At 41.3% G+C, this 19809-nt stretch overlaps 3 protein-coding genes and 1 long non-coding RNA gene across 4 annotated transcripts; 3 read left to right on the forward strand and 1 right to left on the reverse strand.

The window, feature by feature from the left end:
- Positions 1 to 1189: 1189 nt before the first annotated feature.
- Positions 1190 to 5457, forward strand: LOC121976471. The gene is made up of 2 exons (XR_006110639.1): positions 1190 to 1399; positions 5250 to 5457. It is a non-coding gene; the product is annotated as an uncharacterized LOC121976471 (long non-coding RNA).
- Positions 5458 to 11674: 6217 nt separating this feature from the next.
- On the reverse strand, positions 11675 to 12625 carry LOC121976470 (ethylene-response factor C3-like). The gene has a single exon (XM_042528642.1). It carries the CDS (start codon positions 12592 to 12594, stop codon positions 11836 to 11838), a length of 759 nt encoding a protein of 252 aa, XP_042384576.1. The 5' UTR covers positions 12595 to 12625; the 3' UTR covers positions 11675 to 11835.
- A 2356-nt stretch (positions 12626 to 14981) lies between these two features.
- Positions 14982 to 17889, forward strand: LOC121976469 (electron transfer flavoprotein subunit beta, mitochondrial-like). Its single transcript, XM_042528640.1, has 5 exons — positions 14982 to 15143; positions 15232 to 15519; positions 16977 to 17057; positions 17262 to 17356; positions 17564 to 17889. Exons 1-5 carry the CDS (start codon positions 15075 to 15077, stop codon positions 17787 to 17789), a joined length of 759 nt encoding a protein of 252 aa, XP_042384574.1. The 5' UTR covers positions 14982 to 15074; the 3' UTR covers positions 17790 to 17889.
- Positions 17762 to 19399, forward strand: LOC121976468 (1-aminocyclopropane-1-carboxylate oxidase homolog 3-like). The gene is made up of 4 exons (XM_042528639.1): positions 17762 to 17902; positions 18084 to 18639; positions 18711 to 19032; positions 19098 to 19399. Exons 2-4 carry the CDS (start codon positions 18101 to 18103, stop codon positions 19344 to 19346), a joined length of 1110 nt encoding a protein of 369 aa, XP_042384573.1. The 5' UTR covers positions 17762 to 17902; positions 18084 to 18100; the 3' UTR covers positions 19347 to 19399.
- Positions 19400 to 19809: the final 410 nt, after the last annotated feature.

A 19809-nucleotide genomic window follows, 5' to 3' on the forward strand; every position in this document is an offset into this window, starting at 1 on the left:
TAAAATAAACAAATAAGTTTAAATTATCAAGCTCATTAATCAATCAAACAATTAAAGTTTTCAAACAATTAAACAAACTTGAATTGAGAGTTCGATAATATCTAAACAAATCAAGCTTGAACCAAGCTCAATCCAAACTCGAACCAAGCTCAGGCCAAATTTGAATTGAGAGCTCAATGACATCTAAACAAGCCAAGTTCAAGCCAAGCTTCAAAGAAGCTCAAGCTTATAAAAAATAAATCAAGCCAAACTTGAACAATCATTTTAAAAACTTAGTTCATTTTAAGTTCGGCTCGGCTCGGCTCGACTCGATTACCTTATCAAACAAGTTTGAACACCTAAAAGTTCGACTCGGCTCATTTACAACCATACCTATGAAATGACATATCATAAAAGTGTTTCTGACACCATATCTTAACAGGGTATGCAAATCCCTTACAAGATAGCAGAAGCTTCGGTTATACGATCCGCTTGTTGACCATGCCCTGTTGTTAACGACATTATCTCTCAAAGAAATATTAAGAGATATGAGAAGGATCCCACTATTTGGCCGAGCGGGGGAGCCGCTCGGTCAGGGATCCTCGCTAGGTCGATCTCCATCGTTTTTCTTCGTAATCTCTTAGCTCAGTTGATTGTTTCCACCTGATCAGAATAGCGGTCCGATCGCCTCAGTATTCCTCTGATTCGTAATGAGTATATGATCTTACCGTAATGCTCCTGGCCAGACGGATGATTCGCTTAAACAAATCGCTTGGTAGATTGGACATTTCAGGCCCGATCGATGATTAAAGTCAATTTCTACTCGACCAACTTGGGTGAGACTATTGACCATTGTTGACCATCTAGATTTTAATTTTTTACATCGACTACTATTTCTGTATTTGATCCGTACTTAGTGGACTTCGTTTATCACCACAGCAAACAAGTCTCCCAACTACAATCAATTCAAAAAATTAAACTAAAAATTTTTAATTTTTAACAAATTCGATGTAAATCTGTGAGCTATGATCCGGATAAGATTGACTTTGGTGAAGAATAAGTCAACTCACGAACCCAATAACAATGGTCGGTTAAAGTTGACAAAATCTTTATAGAAAAAATAATAATGAATCAGCTAACAACAAATCTGGGACCATCTGTTTGATAGAGAATTAAAGCGACCATTAGTTACCGACGTTTCGATGAAGATAATTAATTTGAAACATGTCGTATTAATCGTATAATAACGCATAAATTATGGTTTCACTTCGCATAGTTCTTCGGATTAGGTTATCTCGAACAGGCAACTGATCGAGCAGCTGTGGCTCGACGGCGACCGACTCGATGGAGATTTTTCTTTTTCATTTCCACTGCTCCGTGATTTCACTTCATCGTGTAGCTGAAATTCCTCTCTCACCAGGTACGCATTCGAATTCCCGATTCATTGAACGGCTGCCGATCGCTCATCGCCTAGCGATCCGGATTCGATGCGTGAAATTTTCTAGATGGACGAAGATCCTCGATCTAGGGTTTTCCGGCTTATTCGAATTTCATGTGATTTCCAGATTGATGGTCTCACATTGATTCTTAGGTTGAAGATTTCAGCCTAGAATGATGCTTTTCGCTCTATATATCATCCTTTTTTGGGGTTTTATCGCCAGCAACTAATTTTGCATTCTTGCTGCCTTAGAAATTTCAGATATCTACTATCAAAAACAATGTAGACTCTATAGGAGTAGTTTTCCAGTGCAAGCTTACAGTTTATAGATTCTGATTCCGTACATGTTTATCTTAGTTATCTTAAGATCCTCATATCACTGTTAGCTTAATCTAAGAACTGTCATTGTATTATATTTTAATAAAAGGTAACATTTTGTGTTTATTATATTTACTTTAAATATGTACAATTTGAATAAATATAATAATGTCCCATAATGGTAGGTTTTGTTTGTGAAAGACTATAAATATATATAGAACATGTCTCTTAACTATTTCTAATCAAGTATTATACAAGAGCAATATTAAAACATTGAGACTAGCATGTAAGTTAACTAATTACTTAATCTTACAAACCATAGATATAAGATACCCCTTGATTAACTAGATGTAGATCTGCTACATTAATGACCCCCCTTGTGCCGACCCCACGGATATGGAGGGAGGTACATGCAGGTACACAGGCGTCAAACACATGGTGGGGTAAGCCCCAGGTTGTCAGTTTCTGAGAATCGACCCCTGACCATTACGCCAGAGATGTCATGCACCCACCGTCTGTGCTACGTCCTGGGGGCATCCCTCGATTAACTATAACTACTAAAATGCATGACTATGCCCAAAGTCTATGTAGAGATTAAGAAATATATAGATTGATGAGAGGATAACATGATCAATGCATCGTAAATCAATCTATATATCATGGATAAAAGGACTAAGTTATTCATTAAAATAGTCATAGATAGGTTAGGTTGGATCTATGACATTCTCGTCACTTGGATAGATGTCACTCATTGCTCGTGTCTTTAAAATGTGATTTTAGAGTCATTTCCAACATTACGAGAACCTATTGAGTCACACACCAAGAACACACCAATTTTGGAGTTTGTTTTATTTTAGTGTGACTAAAATAAAGTGAGTCTAAGTTTTAAGTCTGAAATTAATTTCAGATCTTAAACTAATGAGTTAATTTAATAGGATCTCAATGGATTACCAAGTTAATCTAATTGGATTTTAAATTTATTGGATTAATGGTTAATCTAATATTCGTTTGGATTTTTTAAACAAGCCCAAATGAATGAAACCCACGTTATTAAATAATGTCTTATTAGATAAGACTTGGCCACATTTTACAAGAACATGTCTTATATGATAAGATTGTGATAACCCTAAAAGTTAGAGTTTGATCTTAACTTGTATATATGTGTGGTAGCTAGCGAACAAAAAACATGAGACTCCAATTGTGCTCGTGAGACGGGCTATAGTTGTGCTCATGTGGATATCAAAGAGGTGCGAATACTCTGATCGTGCTTAGATTGGCTCGACTCTCGAGATTCGCAAAGGTTCTGCGTATCTAGAGGTATCTTTCTACACCAACGATTTAATTTGAATTTGCATGGATCTCTGGTGGTGGATTTATTTTCCGCTGTGCTTTAATGCTTGATTTTGCTTCGGAACCCAACAAGAACTACTTTGGGATACTTAACATGCTATCTCTATATCATGATCTGAAGTGTGCTTCAGATTTACATTTATGTATATAGAAAACCTCCGCTCGAATGACAAGTTCCCTGAGATGATATTAAACAAGCTTCAAACCTATTTGTAGATGATCTCTAATCTGTGGCAAGCACTTAATTGCTTTGCAACTATAACATCAGCAATTGCATGTTATTTCAAACTAAGTTATGAACAAAAAACAATAGCCCTCAGGCATAGCCGAGTTGGTTATTGCAGGTTTGCAGAATTGAGCAAGGGTCGAATCCCGGCAAAGACCGAAGACTTACCCTCCATGGCTAGTTTCGGTTTCTTGATTTACTCCTCCCAATGGTGTGGGGGCAGTCGTGGGGGGCTGCTAGGATGATGGATTTCACCTTTTTACAGAAGTGAACAAAGAACGATAGACAATTTAATGTGGCCTAGGGTAAATAAAAAAAGACAACCATGGTTAAAGTTTTATTTGGCCAGCGATTGAAACTTGCAGAAACAATGAGACAATTTGATTAACAGCTTCCTATTTGAGGATGTAGAAGACATAACTCTAGCATGGATCATACTTGAGGCAAAACTTTGCACCTAGGATTCCCTTTTCGATAACATCATCCTTCAGGTAACACCTTTCATGTTTTGGACATATCTCCCAAACAACCTTCAAATTCTTCTGTATGTATTGTCACTATTGGTTTATGTGGATAATTCGTTCCTTTCCTCCACCTCTCCCGTCCCTTTCAATGATCCAAGTAAACAAGCCATAAGTTCTTTTTCCCTGTATTAGCAAAAGGTAGGTGTTTGCCCTTCCCTCAAAACGAAACTTTAATTTTAACACCTGTTCAGTATATCTTCATTTATAGACCTACGTAAATTGTATGCTTCAGTATATTTCTTCCTATGAATCTACCAAAGAGGGAAGAAGTATCATGACCCGAGATCTAAGTTTAAGCTATCCTAGTTTGTCTCTCTATCTTTTCCATTGTCTTAACTCATATCTCATGACAAATCAAACCATTGAATGCACTGACCATCATTTCTAAGGTTGAAATTATTCATCATTTCCCCCACTTTGAATTAGTGGTTCGTCTTGTCAAGTTACAAAGATCAACTTGCTATGATAGAACAAACATACACAGGAAGTGCTCACTGTGCTGATTGGTCATCTTGATCGAAAGATATATTTGTCGAAGCTTCTCCTCATCTGAGGCTGACAGTTTTCCAGAAAGTCTGAAGAAAATGATCAGACAATAAAGAACAGTCCGGATGTCCAATCAATTGGAGTTTTTCAGACAATAAGTAGGAGCATGGCATGAGATAAAATTCAGCATCCAACTTCACCTCTTATTCTGTAATTTTTCTCGTCTTGCACTAAATTTTAGGTTATGCATGGTAAACTAATATAAGAGAATGCGTTGGGAAAAGGAAATACCATGGTAGGTTCTTAAGTCTGAATGTTTACATAATCAAATGAGAGATATCAAATTTGAACATTAGGGCTATATTGTAGTAAAAGATTATTGCACTTATCCAAGGTGTCTTTTACAACTCGTCCCCAAGCTTATATTTATATGAAAGGAGGTAAATTAAAGGATCAATTTATAGCTGACTGTCAAGTTGACTAGGGAGTGAGAGATATTTTTTTTCGAGTGCACACTCTCATTGGGAATTGATCTCTCACCTTATTTCAATAAATCTGTCATCCTCTAATCAATTATTTATTCCCATACATCAAGGCTATATTACTTAGAAGGTTTCAAGAGCAGTTTCAGTGAGGCAATGGAGACTCCAAATGGAAGACATCATTTTATTTTACACATACAAACCAAACTGAAATCCTTGTTTCTCTACTAAATTCGTTTCATGTGAAATGGAAGTTATACATCTTTTGTTTGGTTTTAATCCTCAGTTTGATAGCTTAGCACTGAGACAACTCATTGACTTGTGAATTAAAAATAAAATGACAACGCTTAGCTTAAAGAATCTTCCACAAAGTTTACGATGATAAAGATTACTTTGACTTCAATTCTGTTGATATTATTGACTAAATGTGATCAATATCATGGCAGGCAACGCTATAGGCCTACCTCGTGCTATAAATGCATGAACCTGCTACATTGCCACCAGTACGTGGCACCGCCAACCAACTAGCTTTCCATGGTAAAGACAAAAAAAAAAACAAAACAGGTTATCATTATCACTCTCCTTAATACGTGGAAGGATTTTTGTTTTTTTGACATACATTCTCAGTGTTTGCAACCTGGAATATTTAGAGCATTCACAATGAAAGCTTCTTCGGAGCTCTCATTATGATGTGGATCCAGCGAAGGAGCTCCCTTTTATATGGAGAGAGTGTTCCTTCCGATAATTATGAGGGAACGGCTTCGTATTCTTCATTATTTTTTTTTAAATTTTTTATTAAATATTTTTATTTCTGATTTAAAAATAAAAAATATTAAAATATTATTAAAATAATGAATTTAAATTTTATTTCTGATTAATAATTTATGAATTTAAATTTTATTAAAATTTAATTATATATAATTGTAAAATAGAAAGGTGAAAGAAATATATATAATGAAAAGTGTAGGGTCTTTGATAGTGAAAAGATGCATGAAGTTTTTTATTTTTGACATGACATAGATATGTCAATGAAGGATCTCATAGATATCCTTATAATCATCCGCATCTTATCAAATATAAGAGCATTTTTATGATGGTTTAATACAAATGCATGCCAAGGTTGATTCAGACCTGGGTTTTGTTTCTTCTGTTAATATAAATACATCTACATCAGTTATTAATGTTTCTACACGAAAAGTTAACATGCCTAACATTCATTATGGATTTCTTCATCCTTCGAAGACTTGATATTTCAACTCAGAAATTGGTAAAATATAGAACAACCAATCAATTCTTCCAAAGAAAACACACGGAATGACAGGTGAAACAAGGAATTCTCACTTCAGAGAGGACTTGCTACCTCCTCAGATACAATGTATGCAAACGTGCCAATAATATATGAATGTAGCCTTTTGCCAATCATTCAAGTTCTGCATTTGTTGCATCATTTTGCCAAAATGATGGGGCGTCTAACTATTTGCCTTTTTATTGCTGATATATCATTATTTTTCATTATTTTTTTTCCTAAAAAAAAGATCATGCTGTAGTAATTCTTTGTGCCAGATTTGAACTGAAGTGTAGATTGCCACTGTAATAATGATATATGATCCCTTCCGGAAGTTGAGTTAGATGGGGTACCGATGACGATGGTGAGAATGTTGACGAAGAGAGGAATCTGGGGCTTGGGAGGACAGGATCACTGATAGTATCCACGACTCTATAACTAAGCACCACCAACCAAGTACCTAGAAGTGCTAGAGCAAGAACTAGGGAAGAGGTTCTAGACGTAAGAGAGGCCAAACCGAAAAAGATGAAGAACAATAAATATGCGCATAAGTAAGACTATTGTCTAGTGCGTACCTGGTCAACGGAGAGGACCTCCCCCTTTGTGTTGTCTTTTGTAATCTCCGCAATCATAAGACATCAGAGAATGTCGCATGTCAAAGGGTGTCGGGTGAAAGAAGATGTACGAGGGACTTCCATTGGGTAGAGGAAAGTTTTACAGTTGGTACGTGGCAGTGTATTGGAATATTCTCTGACAAATATTTGTTACTTTCTGATAAGTTATTGCGATTCTCTGACAGTGTTGCCCTCTTAGAGGTCTGATCGAATAAGAGGTCGACCAGGAGTAAGGCTGAGACGATGCCTAGGAGAAGTGAGGGGACTGAGCCTTGAAGATCCGATTGGCTAAAAAGCTGGCCGACAGTAGGGCTGGATGGTGCCTAAGTAAGGGAATTGAGCCTTGGAGGTCCAACCGGCTAAGAAGCCGACCGAGAGTAAGACTGGGATGGTGCCCAGGAGAAGGGGACGGAGCCCTAGGTCCAACCGGCTAAGAGGCTGACTGGAATTAAGATCGGGATGATGCTTAGGAGAAGGGGACTGAGTTCTGGGTCAGACCGGTTATTAGGGGAGTAGACTGCTTGAACACGTAGTCTTTAACCATGACCGTCACATCTTCCCCACTTTTGATTGCCATATCATCTTGACCATCGTCTTCGTCCTAGTAGTGGGGGCATTCACTATTTTCCATCTCCCGCATGACTAGGGAGGCAAAGGTTATAGATCTAACAATATTGTAGCAACAACAGGACCTGGACTTGCAGGCAATCGAGCTGGGCTCCTTGCGAGCCGAACTAGACCGAACCAAAGCTAAGTTGGCGTCTTCCTTGCAAGTCTACAAAGGTGAATCGAACAAACGTTTAAGGACAGAACAAGCTGCCTATATCTGCTTGGGTTGTAATTCGATGACTCGTCCGTATCTGGGGTGGGAGGAGCAGTCCGACACCGCTGCGAGGAAGAACGCTTAACGACTAGTCCGTTAGATGACTATTTTGTATTATGAAAGAATTGTAGGAGAGAGACCAGAAATTACTTTTTATGGGTTTTTATTAATTGGATTTTGTGTTGTGTGCTTGTTGATGGCATATTGATCTCCGTATTGACTTTATTATCCTTAATCGTTGTTTGGTTTACTCTTTTCCTCTCTCATAGACGAATGATTAACTCTCATACTTGAGCGTTGATCGGATTATGAGGTAGAGGTCATGGTGTTGAAGGGTGACAACATGCGTGTATTGCTGAGTGTCACCACAATCATGTTAAGTGTAGGGCAGAGCGGCTGTTGAGATAAGCGCCGGGCAGAGCGATTGTGTAGATAAACGTTGAGCAGAGTGGTTGTAGAGATAAAAGCCGGACAGGGTGGCTGTGGAGATAAGTGCCAGGCAGAGCGGTTGTAGAGATAAGAGCCAGACCGGGTGGCCGTGGACATAAGTGCTGAGTAGAGCGACTGTAGAGATAAGAGCCAGGTTGGGTGGTTGTGGAGACAAGTGCTGGACGGATTTTTATCCTGGCTGGGAAGTTATAGGTGCAAGAGCCCTGCTCGCTTATAACTCGCACTAGGGCGAGAGTCTGAAATCCGAAGAGCCCTGCTTGCTTATATCTCTCACGGGGGTGAGAGTATGGAATTCGATCGGGTGGTCGTTGAGACGCGAGAGCTTTGCTCACTTATAACTCGCATAGGGACAAGAGTCTGGGATCCGATCGGATGACCATTAGGACGCGAGAGCCTTGCTTGCTTATAACTCGCATAAGGGCGAGAGTATGAGATCCGACCAGATGGTCGTTAGGACGGAAGAGCCCTGCTCGCTTATAACTCGCACGAGGCCGAGAGTCTAGAATCTGACCGGGCGGTCGTTGAGACGCGAGAGTTTTGCTCGCTTATAACTCGCACGGAGACGAAAGTCAGGGATCCAACCAGATGGTCGTTAGGACGCAAGAGCCTTACTCGCTTATAAATCACACGGGGACGAGAGTTTGGACTTTGACCAGGCGGTCATTGAGACGCGAGAGCCTTGTTCGCTTACAATTCGCAGGGGGGCGAGAGTCTAGAATCCGATCGGGCGTTCATTGGGACATGAGAGCGCTGCTCACTTATAAGTTGCACGGGGGCGAGAGTGTCAGATTCGACCAGTTGGTCGTTAGGATGCGAGAATCTTGCTCGTTTATAACTGACACGAGGTCGAGAGCCTCAGATTCAACCGGTTGGTTGTTGGGATGGGAGAGCCCTACTCGCTTATAACTTGCACGAGGGTGAGAGACTGTAATCTAACCGGATGGTCGTTGGCATGTGAGAGCCCTGCTCTCTTATAACTCGCACGGGGCGAGAGTCTGGAATTCGATCGGGCGATCTTTGGGACACGAGAGCCCTGCTTGCTTATAAGTCGCATGGGAGCGAGAGTCTAGAATCCGACCAGACAGTCGTTGGGACGCGAGAACCCTGCTCGTTTATAACTCGCACGGAGACGAGAGTCTGAGATCCCACTGGATGGTCGTTAGGATGCGAGAGTTTTGCTCGCTTATAACTCGCACGGGGACAAGAGTCTGAGATTCGTTTATTAGATAAAAGTCAGTACAAATAGAGATTGCTCCTTAAGTATCGTAAGGTTGGATGTAATTCACGCTCCTTAGGCGATCCAGCTTCTCTTCTTTAACATTTTGGAGACAAACCCCTTGAGGAGTTTCTACGACTCACCCCCTAGGGGTATTAACTTAGTTACATCTCCGACCATCCCTGCATGGCTGTCCAACCGAGTATACGACCAATTTATCTAATGTCTCAGATGCAACATTTTCTCGGTTCTCCTCTTCTCGGATTTTCCTCATATCCTTTCCTCTATTGCTTGACGAGCAATCTGGGTCTTCTTTCCCTTGAGGCGAATTAGTCGATCGGGCCAAGATGTTAGGGTTCCTGGCCTGCTGTCTTAGAAGTTGGGGCGTGATCTCAGACAGAGGCAGGCCAAGTTCGGTTGCTTGGTGAGAGTCCCAAGCCAACTGGAGACAACTTCCTATGTCATGAGAGTGAGATCGGTGGTAAGTGTAATACCGGACCTCCCATGAGGTAAACTGGTTAACAAGAGCTCGAACTGGCCCGACTCGCTGCGTCACCCTTGTTTCTTAAATTGACGGATAATTTAGCCGAAGATCCTTAGGACGGACAGGAGGTGGTGGTGGCCTCTCCGCCTGATCGGATAGAATGGGGGTCTTTATTTCTTTCCTCTACATTAATATATTTGGCCGCTTTCCCTAGTAAATCGTCGAAGTCCTTTGCCGGCTTCCGGATGAGGGCTCGGATGAAATCTCCCTCTAACAGGCATTGAGAGAAGACGTTTATCAATATCTCAAAAGTGGCAGGCGGGATGTTGAGTGCCGCCTGGTTGAAACGCTTAATATATGCTCTTAAGGACTCTATAACTCCTTGTTTGAGCACAAACAAATTATAATTAGTTTTCTAGTATCTCCTGCTACTAGCGAAGTGGTGTAGGAAGATATTTTTGAATTCTTTGAAACAGTTAATAGATCCCACTGACTACTTGTCGAACCATCTTTGCGCTGAGCTGGAGAGAGTATTGAGAAACACTCGACATTTTATTGCGTCGCTGTACTGATGCAATAGAGAAGCGTTCTAGAATTTTTGGAGATGTACCTTCGGGTCATTATTACCTCTGTACTCTTCAATAGATTGGGGTTTATAACCCTTAGAAATTTTTTGTCTAGCACTCCCTGGGAGAAAGGGATGCTGAGTTGTTCAGGCGTCTCCTGAATGGCTAAGACTTTTCCTCTCTTTGGGTCCCTGGAGAGTGAGTTCCCGGTTGAGGAGACCTGAGAGTGCTCCATTCTGTTGCCACCTTCTCCAGGGGTTCGATACAACGCCCGGGGAAATTCGCATGGCCATATCCTTTTGGACCTTCCGTTTGAGTTGGAGAGCCCGCCTTTCGAAGCCACAGGTGCGCGGCGTGGATGAGAATCCGCTCGCATCTTAGCCTCCTTGAATACCTCTATTCCTCAGGGGTTATAGTGATGTTGATCTTACCGGTGTCCTCCATTTTCATATTCCAGAACATATGAATGTAATTCCCACATATGGCGTCGAATTTAATCTAGTTTGGAAGCTGAGTCATATGGGGTACCATTGATGATGGTGAGACTCTTGATGAAGAGAGAAGTCTGGGGCCTGGGAGGAGAGGATCGCTGATAGTACTCATGACCCTGCAAGCACGACCAACCAAGCACCCGAAAGTATTAGAGTAAGAACTAGGGAAGAGGTCTCTAACGCAGGCCCTTCGACGCTCAAGTCAAAAGAGAGCCCGAGCGGAAAAAGATGAAGAACCGTAAATGTGTGCGTAAGTAAGACTATTGTCTAGCGTGTACCCGGCCAACGGAGAGAACTTTCCTTTTTATACTGTCTTTTGTAACATTCGCAATCATAAGACATCAGAGAATGTCACATGTCAGGGGGTGTCGGGTAAAAAAGAATGTATTAGGAACTTTCATTGGGTAGACGAAAGTTCCATGGTTGGTATGTGGCAGGGTATTAGAATATTCCCTTACAAATATATATATGTTACTTTTTGACAAGTTGTTGTGATTCCCTGATAGTGTTGTCCCTTTGGGGGTCTAACCAGATAAGAGGCCGACCAGGAGTAAGGCTGAGACGATGTTTAGGATAAGTGAGGGGACTGAGCTCTGTAAGTCCGACTGGCTAAGAAGTCGGTCGGGAGTAGGACTGGGATGGTGCCTACTAGAAGTGAGGGGATTGAGTCCTGGAGATCCGACCGACTAAGAAATTAATCGGGAGTAAGATTGGGATGGTGCCCAAGAAAAAGAGATGGAGCTCTACGTCTAACCAACATTATGACTGAGAATAACACCGAAATTATGTTTAGGAGAAAGGGACTGAGTCCTGAATTCGACCAACTAAGAGGTCGATTGAGATTAAGGAGTAGACTGCTTGAACACATAATTTTTAATCACGACTGTCACACAACTTCTGACGGTCACATCTCTGTTCTAGCCGTGAGTCATCCACCATTCCCCGTATCAGTATGCACATGGTGTGTTTTTTTTTTTTAAAAAGCTTCATTTTACATATATTAGGAAGAAGGAAGCAACTGCTTGTTAGTTGGAGGAAGAAATCTAGGAACAGGGTAGAGATTTGCCTCCTTAAAAAAACAGAGGATGAATTTCATGAATTCATCATGGATTGGCAGCAACCTCTGATGTCCTCAGAAGCTCCTCCAGGTAGTCTGCTCCCAGGTCCTCAAACTCCACCACGTTGCTGCCGCCGCTGCTGCTACTGCTGTTACTATTGCTGCGTGTCATTTCCTTAGCGTTCTCCTTCTTGATCATCGACTTTCGCCGAATGGAGTGGCGGCGCTTGAGCACCAACACGGGTGACACCTCCTCCTCCTTCTCCGTGCGGTCCATTCCGAGTAGCGACTCCCGGACCTGCTCCACTGGGAAATTGAGCACGGCAGTGGTGCCGCGAATCGTGAAAGCCGCCTGGTCGTAGGCCATCGCCGCAGCCTCCGCGCTGTCGAAGGTCCCCAGCCACACCCGGACGCCTTGCCGCGTTGAGTCCCTGATCTCTGCCGCGAACTTCCCCCACGGCCGCTTCCGCACGCCCCGGTAAACCTTCTCCTTCGCTTCTCGTGCTCCCGCTTTCACCTGCTCCGACGCCTCCGCCTCCGCCTCGGCGGTCTTGTTTAGCGAAGAGTCTACTTCCTCTTCCTTGAGGCGGAGTGGTCTCTGCTCCCGTGGCTCGCCGGAGGCCCCCGCGAGCATTCCGAGCAGCAGCATCTCGTCGGACTCGTTCATGCTGAAGGGCAGAGGGACGTCCGGGTAGAAGAGGTCGAGAGTGAGGGTGGGGAATAGGGATGGGGAGGCCTCGTCAGAGGCGGCGGGGGATTCCGGCGACTGGTAGTTGTGCAAGGAGTCGGAGAAGGAATACTCCATGAAATGCCCTTCTCCTGCCCCAGCGAGCTTGGACAGTTGATTCCCAGAAAGTTAAAATTTATACCGGTGGAGGAGGCCGATTGGATGGATCCGTACAACTCTTACGGGGCCACGCGTCAAAGCCTCGCGTGAAGCTCCATTCAAAATTATAGAGGATCTAAAAATAAAAAATAATAATAACAACATTTTGAAAAAGCTTATTTTTTAAAATTTTAAAGATATTTTGGACCGTGTCGATGAGTTAGCTTGCCCGATTATGTTCTTTGTTTGAGATATAATTTGATCAATTGATCTGCGAATAATTTTTCAACTTTTGTAATTGCCAGTTAATTAATCATTTTTTTTATCTTAAAGGAGCTTCCCTTGCGATTGAACTCTTTGAGAATTTAAAGAGGATTTGAAGACCACAATGACTCCTTCCTGCTTACTCACTCTTTTTCATGCTCATTTTATCTGTGAGGGCTCACAGGATGAGGCAAGTTTTCTATTTCCACTCTGTTTTTTCCTCTTTGAAAATAATGTGAGAATCACATGTTAAATGAGATTTCGAAACAAATTTTTTTTTTTATTTTTTATTTTTTATGTTAAACTATGGATGCTATGCCAAGCCATCACTTCTAAATCACATCGGCCATCAAATTAGTGTTTAATTTTTATCTCTTCTTATCAGAGTTCTATATTCAATATTGAAAATATTAGGACAAGTGGTTTCATACTTTGAAAATGGATCAGTGGAAAGGAATTACTCAAGTGTACAACATGGATAGCTAATTCTCATTCACTACCGTCGCTTTATTGGTAAGATCCTCGCTAAGTTTTCTTCTTCTCAATGAATATATGCATGTTATGAGGAATTAAGGAACAATTAGATAGAAAAGGTGAGCAATTGGACTAGTTATTCTACTAGTTCATAATCTGATATACCTTATAAACAAGGATGTTGTTGAATAACAGATTGAAGTTATTACTCTTTCATGATCAGATATACCTTGTAAACAAGAATGCTATTGAATTTCAAAGTGGAATTAGAGATATCAAAGTATTAGGATTCTATTCTATAGAGTTTTTAGTGGATCTATAGCATTTTACATGGATTGAAGAATTGAAAGGTTTTTATGGACACACAATATTAAGTTGAAATTTAAAAGAGTTGTGCAAGTGAGCAAACAAGGATCAGAGTGGATTAAATAAAGAATCTCTTTCGATATATCTTTGTTTACTGAGATGAAAACAAAGGCTTCAATGAGAATGGTGTGGACCTAGTGATTCCCTTTGGATGTCTCCTTGCACTGTTCATGAAAAGAGCAGGTGGTTCTTTGAACACAATGGTTGTTATGGTGGGCAGCATCCATGCAATGCATCTTCATCCTTCTTGCATCAGATGCAGGGAACAAGGACAAACATTTCATTTCCATTTCCTGCTCTTGATGCCATCCCCTCCCTCACATTTCTGGCCCACACACCTTCTCATGGTCGCACTTATACTCCACAAGAATATGGGAAACTTCTCATCCTCCTGCACGGGTTTATAGTTCTCGGCGACCAAATTTTGAGGAGTCGTTACCAATTCGTCCTTGAAACATGTTTTTGTGATGTATAGCATGTCCGCTTGTGTAAGAGAATGAAGAACCTAAAATGCTTAAGTTAGTAATAGTTTCTTCGTTCCATAGCCATCGAAAAATCACCTTCATCCGACTTAACAACATGCGAAACCGACTAATCAACTCACCTATTCCGTTAGGTTAACTTATAAGCCAAAACATATTCTTGATGCCTTGCATTGAAAAACATATGCTGAATTGAATGCCTCCTGACACTCAAAGTCACTTTCATTCAATGTTTCAGGACTAAGATTCAAACCCACTTTTCCTTTAAAATCTTGCTTATAAAGCCTAAAAGCTAGTCCTACAATACAGTTAGTCTCATAGCAATATCCAAGTTCACTGCATCTGCTCAATCGATCCAAAAGTTTCAATTCAACTTCAATAATATTATAATATAAGACAAAATCTAGTGAACTAAACCATTGCATCGAGATCAAACAAACTGCAGAAAAGGATGATTCCAATGAGAGAATAGGGCAAGAAAAAGAACGTGTGACATATGACAGAGGAAATTGACAATGGCAACGTGAACTTAATTAGTTTGCTTAGATTTTAATAATAATAATTTCTTTAGATTTCATGCGGATTTAATACTTTATGGGCGGCCCGGCCCAGTATCAAGAAACGGGCCGAGCCAAGCCGTGCCGTGCCGGCCAGGTGGCAGGAGCTTAGCACGCATGCCTCGACATTTAATCTTTTTTTTTTAAATATCATTTAGAGTTTAATTGATATTAAAAATACTTTATTAAATTTTCATTAATTGTAATTTGACATTATGAGATTAGTTAGAAATTGAGAATTATTTATTTTAGAGAAAAGAAGGGAGAAAGAAGTTGAAGCCTTGACCGACGGCGGAGGCCGCAGCGACGCAGCAAGATGAAGGTAATGGTCGCCGTCAAGCGGGTGGTCGACTATGCCGTCAAGATCCGTGTGAAGCCAGATAAGGTACGTTACCCTCTCTCTCTATCTCGCTCTCTCCTCATCGTCTTCCTTCCCTCATTCTAGGGTTCTAACGTTGCTCTCTTCCTGCCAGAGCGGGGTCGAGACCGGCAACGTTAAGATGTCGATGAACCCATTCTGTGAGATCGCCCTCGAGGAAGCCCTCCGCCTCCGGGAGGCCGGAGCCGCTGGGGAGGTTGTCGCAGTCTCAGTCGGTCCCGCGCAGTGCGCCGACACGCTCCGTACTGCCCTCGCCATGGGAGCCGACCGTGCCGTCCACGTAGATTCTGGGACCGTGCCGGTGCTCCCGCTCTCCGTGGCTAAGATCCTCAAGGCCCTCGTTCACGTAGAGCGGCCCGGGCTCTTAATCCTCGGCAAGCAGGTGATGGAATCGGATTTATGATTTTATTTGTTTTCGTTAATTGATTGAAAGATTTCATTTTGGGGATCAGGAAAAAAAGATTCCTCTCATCTCTTAAACTTTTGCACAACTTAAGATCTTGCAAGGTGTTACAGAGTGCCGATTGTTTTCTTTTACACTCTTTAGGTTCTACGGTGAATTAAATAAATACATCGTGCGTTATTTTTATCTTACTGTAATCGACCGTGCTAATTTTCTGTCGCTGGTGAACTTAGTACCTTTGCTTTGGAACCAACACCTAATTGTTGGTATGCTCAACATGATGATTTCTAAAGTCATTTAATTGCAATTAAGGTCGAATGCTGTCCTTAAATTTTATATTTCCCATTTTTATGCATTCAGTATCATCTCCTTTACGTTTATATACATCTCATATTGTATGAGTAATGGATAAATAATATGATTTATCAGTTATAAAAACATAAATTTTGGTTAAATATGTTTATGATTCTAGTGTTGCCCAAATTACAATTGTCTATTTATTAAGACTTAACACTATGTGAGGTTTTTGAGTTGAAAATAATTGGGACTTCCAAAGCAGAAATGTCCTTTGGAATATGAGGAAGGTTCTTGGGCTTACAAAGACACTAATGCATGAGCGTTTAGCTCATACCACTTATCAGATCGTTCAAACTTGCATATTACCTTTCTGCATATTGTCGGACATCTCAAATTTTCCAATTCTTGCTTCTTTGTTGTAGACTCACGACATTACCCCTCTTTAGAATTCATCTAGTTTTTTATGTTAGTATGACTTGCTTAACCTTTGTTCCCTTATTTAACCAGTTGATGCTTCCTAACATTATCATTTTTGTGAATTGTAGATTTGTGTGCTTGATGCAAGTATTCTCCTCATACTTGTGATAATATATATTATTTACTTATATTGAAAGTTCAAAAGCTCAAAACAGTGTTCTAAAAGCAGTGTGTTCGCCTAGGAAAAAAAATGATTTGGTTTAGTTGATGGTAACAAAAACTTTGTTTACTGTTTAGCAATCACAAAAAATTAATCATCAACTAATAATTATATGCATATGACTAAGAAATATGACATGCTTTACATTGTTATATTATTTATTCTACAGTTTATACTCGATACATTTTTTTTTGCGCAGAATTATGAGATGGATTGATTGATTGATTACTATACTTTATTGGATCTATGTTAGTGATTTTCATCAATATAAATGTTTTTAGTTCTCAACTATTTTGGGCTGGCTAAGCAGATTTAGCCCTGCCATTCAACTCTACATGTTGACATTGTTGTACGCTGCACATTAGGATTAATGCCATCCTCGACTTTTTGCATCCAAGATTAGGGACGAAATTGACATTTTTTTATCTTTGTAATTGAGATGTTATTTTAATCGCTTTGTCAGTTCCTTGATACAAGTCTCTGAGTTCCTTGTATTCATCAGGCAATTGATGACGACTGCAACCAAACAGGACAAATGGTGGCTGGACTACTTAGATGGGCACAAGGAACCTTCGCTTCAAAGGTCAGATGCTACAATTCAATCATATTCCAATGATGATTGTATTCTATTGCTGTTCTTGCCTAGGGACTGTCTCTTTTTTATTTTTCTTACCTATAATTACTTTTATTACTCATTGATCTGCCATTTGGAGGTGATATATCTGGAGAATCTTTCTTAAAGTCAGAAGCTGTTGCATATTATTTCACCCACAATTTATCTTAGTAGGTCATTCTGGATAAAGAAAACCAAACGGCAACAGTCGAAAGAGAAGTCGATGGTGGTATCGAGACGATCTCTCTTGATTTGCCTGCAGTAATCACGTAATCTATCCCTACTCGTTTCCTTGTTTCTCTGCTATCTGCATTTTAGCAGTATCTTTTATGTCACTTGAATGTCATGTATTCTACTTGGAAAACAAGCTCAATTGAGTTAAATGACTTGCTTTTTTTTTTTTTGACTAAATGATAGTTTGCCTGTTCATGTAATTGCTGGTGTCTGATCTCGGATATGGTATTTTCTTTGTGCAGGACGGATTTAAGGTTAAATCAACCCCGATATGCGACTCTTCCGAACATAATGAAAGCTAAATCGAAGGTCATCAAGAAAGTTACACCTGCAGAGCTGAACGTGGAGATCAAACCAGCTTTGGAGATCATTCAAGTTACAGAACCGCCCAAGAGAAAAGCTGGTGCGATCGTTTCATCGGTGGATGAACTCATCGACAAGTTGAAGAATGAAGCTCGCGTTATATGAAACATTTGTTTGTCCAACTCCAGAAACACTTATCTTCAACTTTAAAGTTCTTCAAATGTTTCAATAATAATTTCTCGCACCAGATCGATTACCAAAGAAACGGTTGCCTTAAGGTCTGTTTGTCTGCAAGAAGTTTATTTGGATGGAAAGATATAAACCACTAGATTACAATGATCTAAACCACTAGATAAGATGGATAAGTTTAAAAATGTGGTTTAGACTTTGACTATTGACTTCCCCATCAAAGCTAATCTCTTCTTTTTATGTACAATTTCTTCCTATTTCCTTGTGAAGCTCCAATTCTGATCTAAATGGCGGCGGCGGCGGAAGCAGCAGTCCCCGACTACAGCGCCGCCGAGGCAGCTCCCGATCGCCTGCAAGAGCTGCTTGCGTTCGACGCCACCAAATCGGGCGTCAAAGGCCTCGCCGACGCCGGCATCACCAAGCTCCCACGAATCTTCGTCCACTCCCCCGATGACCTCCCTTCCCCACCCTCCTTCGCCGGCCTCAAAGTCCCCGTCATCGATCTCCACGGCGTCGCCGATGACGCCCGCCGGCGGAGGGAGGCGGTGGAGCAGATCCGCGACGCCTCGAGCTCCTGGGGTCTCTTCCAGTTGGTGAACCACGGCGTCCCGCCGCAGATCTTGGAAGGCATGCTGCAGGGGAGCCGGAGGTTCCATGAGCTCCCAAAGGAAGTGAAGGCGAAGCTCTACAGCCGCGACTTGAAGCAGAACGTGAAGTACGTCTGCAACTACGATTTGTTCCTTTCTCGGGCTGCGAATTGGAGGGATACATTATCCTGTAATTTCAGCACCACGCTCAATCCTCAAGACATTCCTGATGTCTGCAGGTATCAAATCAACAACACCTACATGCCTTAACAGCTAGCTTCGTCTAAGATTATATCGACATCATTTGCAGAGACGAGATGCTGGCCTACGGCGAGCACATGCTCGACCTTGCCGAGTCGGTGTACGAGCTGCTCTCGGAGGCACTCGGACTGAGTCCATCTCACCTCAAGAGCATCAACCTTTCCATGGGACACTTCATGAGTGCACACTACTATCCGCCGTGCCCGGAGCCGGAGCTCACCCTGGGCACTTCCAAGCACTGCGATCCATCCTTCTTGACGCTGCTCATCGAGGACGAACTCGGCGGCCTGCAAGTTCGCCACGAAGGTCACTGGGTGGATGTGTCGCCCGTTCCCGGAGCCGTAGTCGTCAATATCGGCGATCTCCTTCAGGTAATTCTTCGACCTTTCGTATTGCTTAGAGCTTACTGAAGTAGCTAGTTTCTCTTATTTTGTAGATCATCAGCAATGGTAAATTCAAAAGCGTGGAGCATCGAGTGTTGGCGAATCGACTAGGGCCTCGATTGTCAGTGGCGATGTTTTTTGCGGGAGTTCGCGAGGGCAATTACTTGTATGGTCCGATCAAAGAGATATTGTCCGAGAATGTGTCTCCAAAATATCGAGAAATTCTTCTCGAAGAGTATTTTCAGGTTTTCGCTTCTAGAGGACTTGGAACAGAGTCTATTCTCAGCCATTTCACTCTTTGAAACGAGAGTTTCGCTGGGATTATAATGTGTACGAGTGCACTGCAGTTGAAGAAGAATAATGATCGGTAAGTTTAACTATTTGAAGATTGATGCGAACAGAGTATCATTACATATATCATCTGTGATACGGCAGAATTTGAAAGTTCCCAGCCTAATATTTCTTGATCGTTGATCGCTAAGCGCACTGAATATAAGAGTTTCTGTTCAAAATCAATAGCAGTCCCAAGGTGTCGATCTAGTCCTAACAAGACCCTTCTAATATGCTTAAGTGAGATGGTGAAAGCAGAAAATAATAAAAGATGAGAGAGATGAGTGCTTGAGAGTTAGCCTACCTCGCCTTCTTTTAAAATTTTTTCGTATAACGGCGTTCTTTATGATACATAAATTCTTCTTTCGCAAACGTATCCTATTACTTTTTGTTCTGCGACGATCTCACAATTTCCACTCAATTTATAATGAACAT

Source organism: Zingiber officinale, chromosome 4B (assembly GCF_018446385.1).
Source record: "Zingiber officinale cultivar Zhangliang chromosome 4B, Zo_v1.1, whole genome shotgun sequence".
Lineage (NCBI taxonomy): Eukaryota > Viridiplantae > Streptophyta > Magnoliopsida > Zingiberales > Zingiberaceae > Zingiber > Zingiber officinale.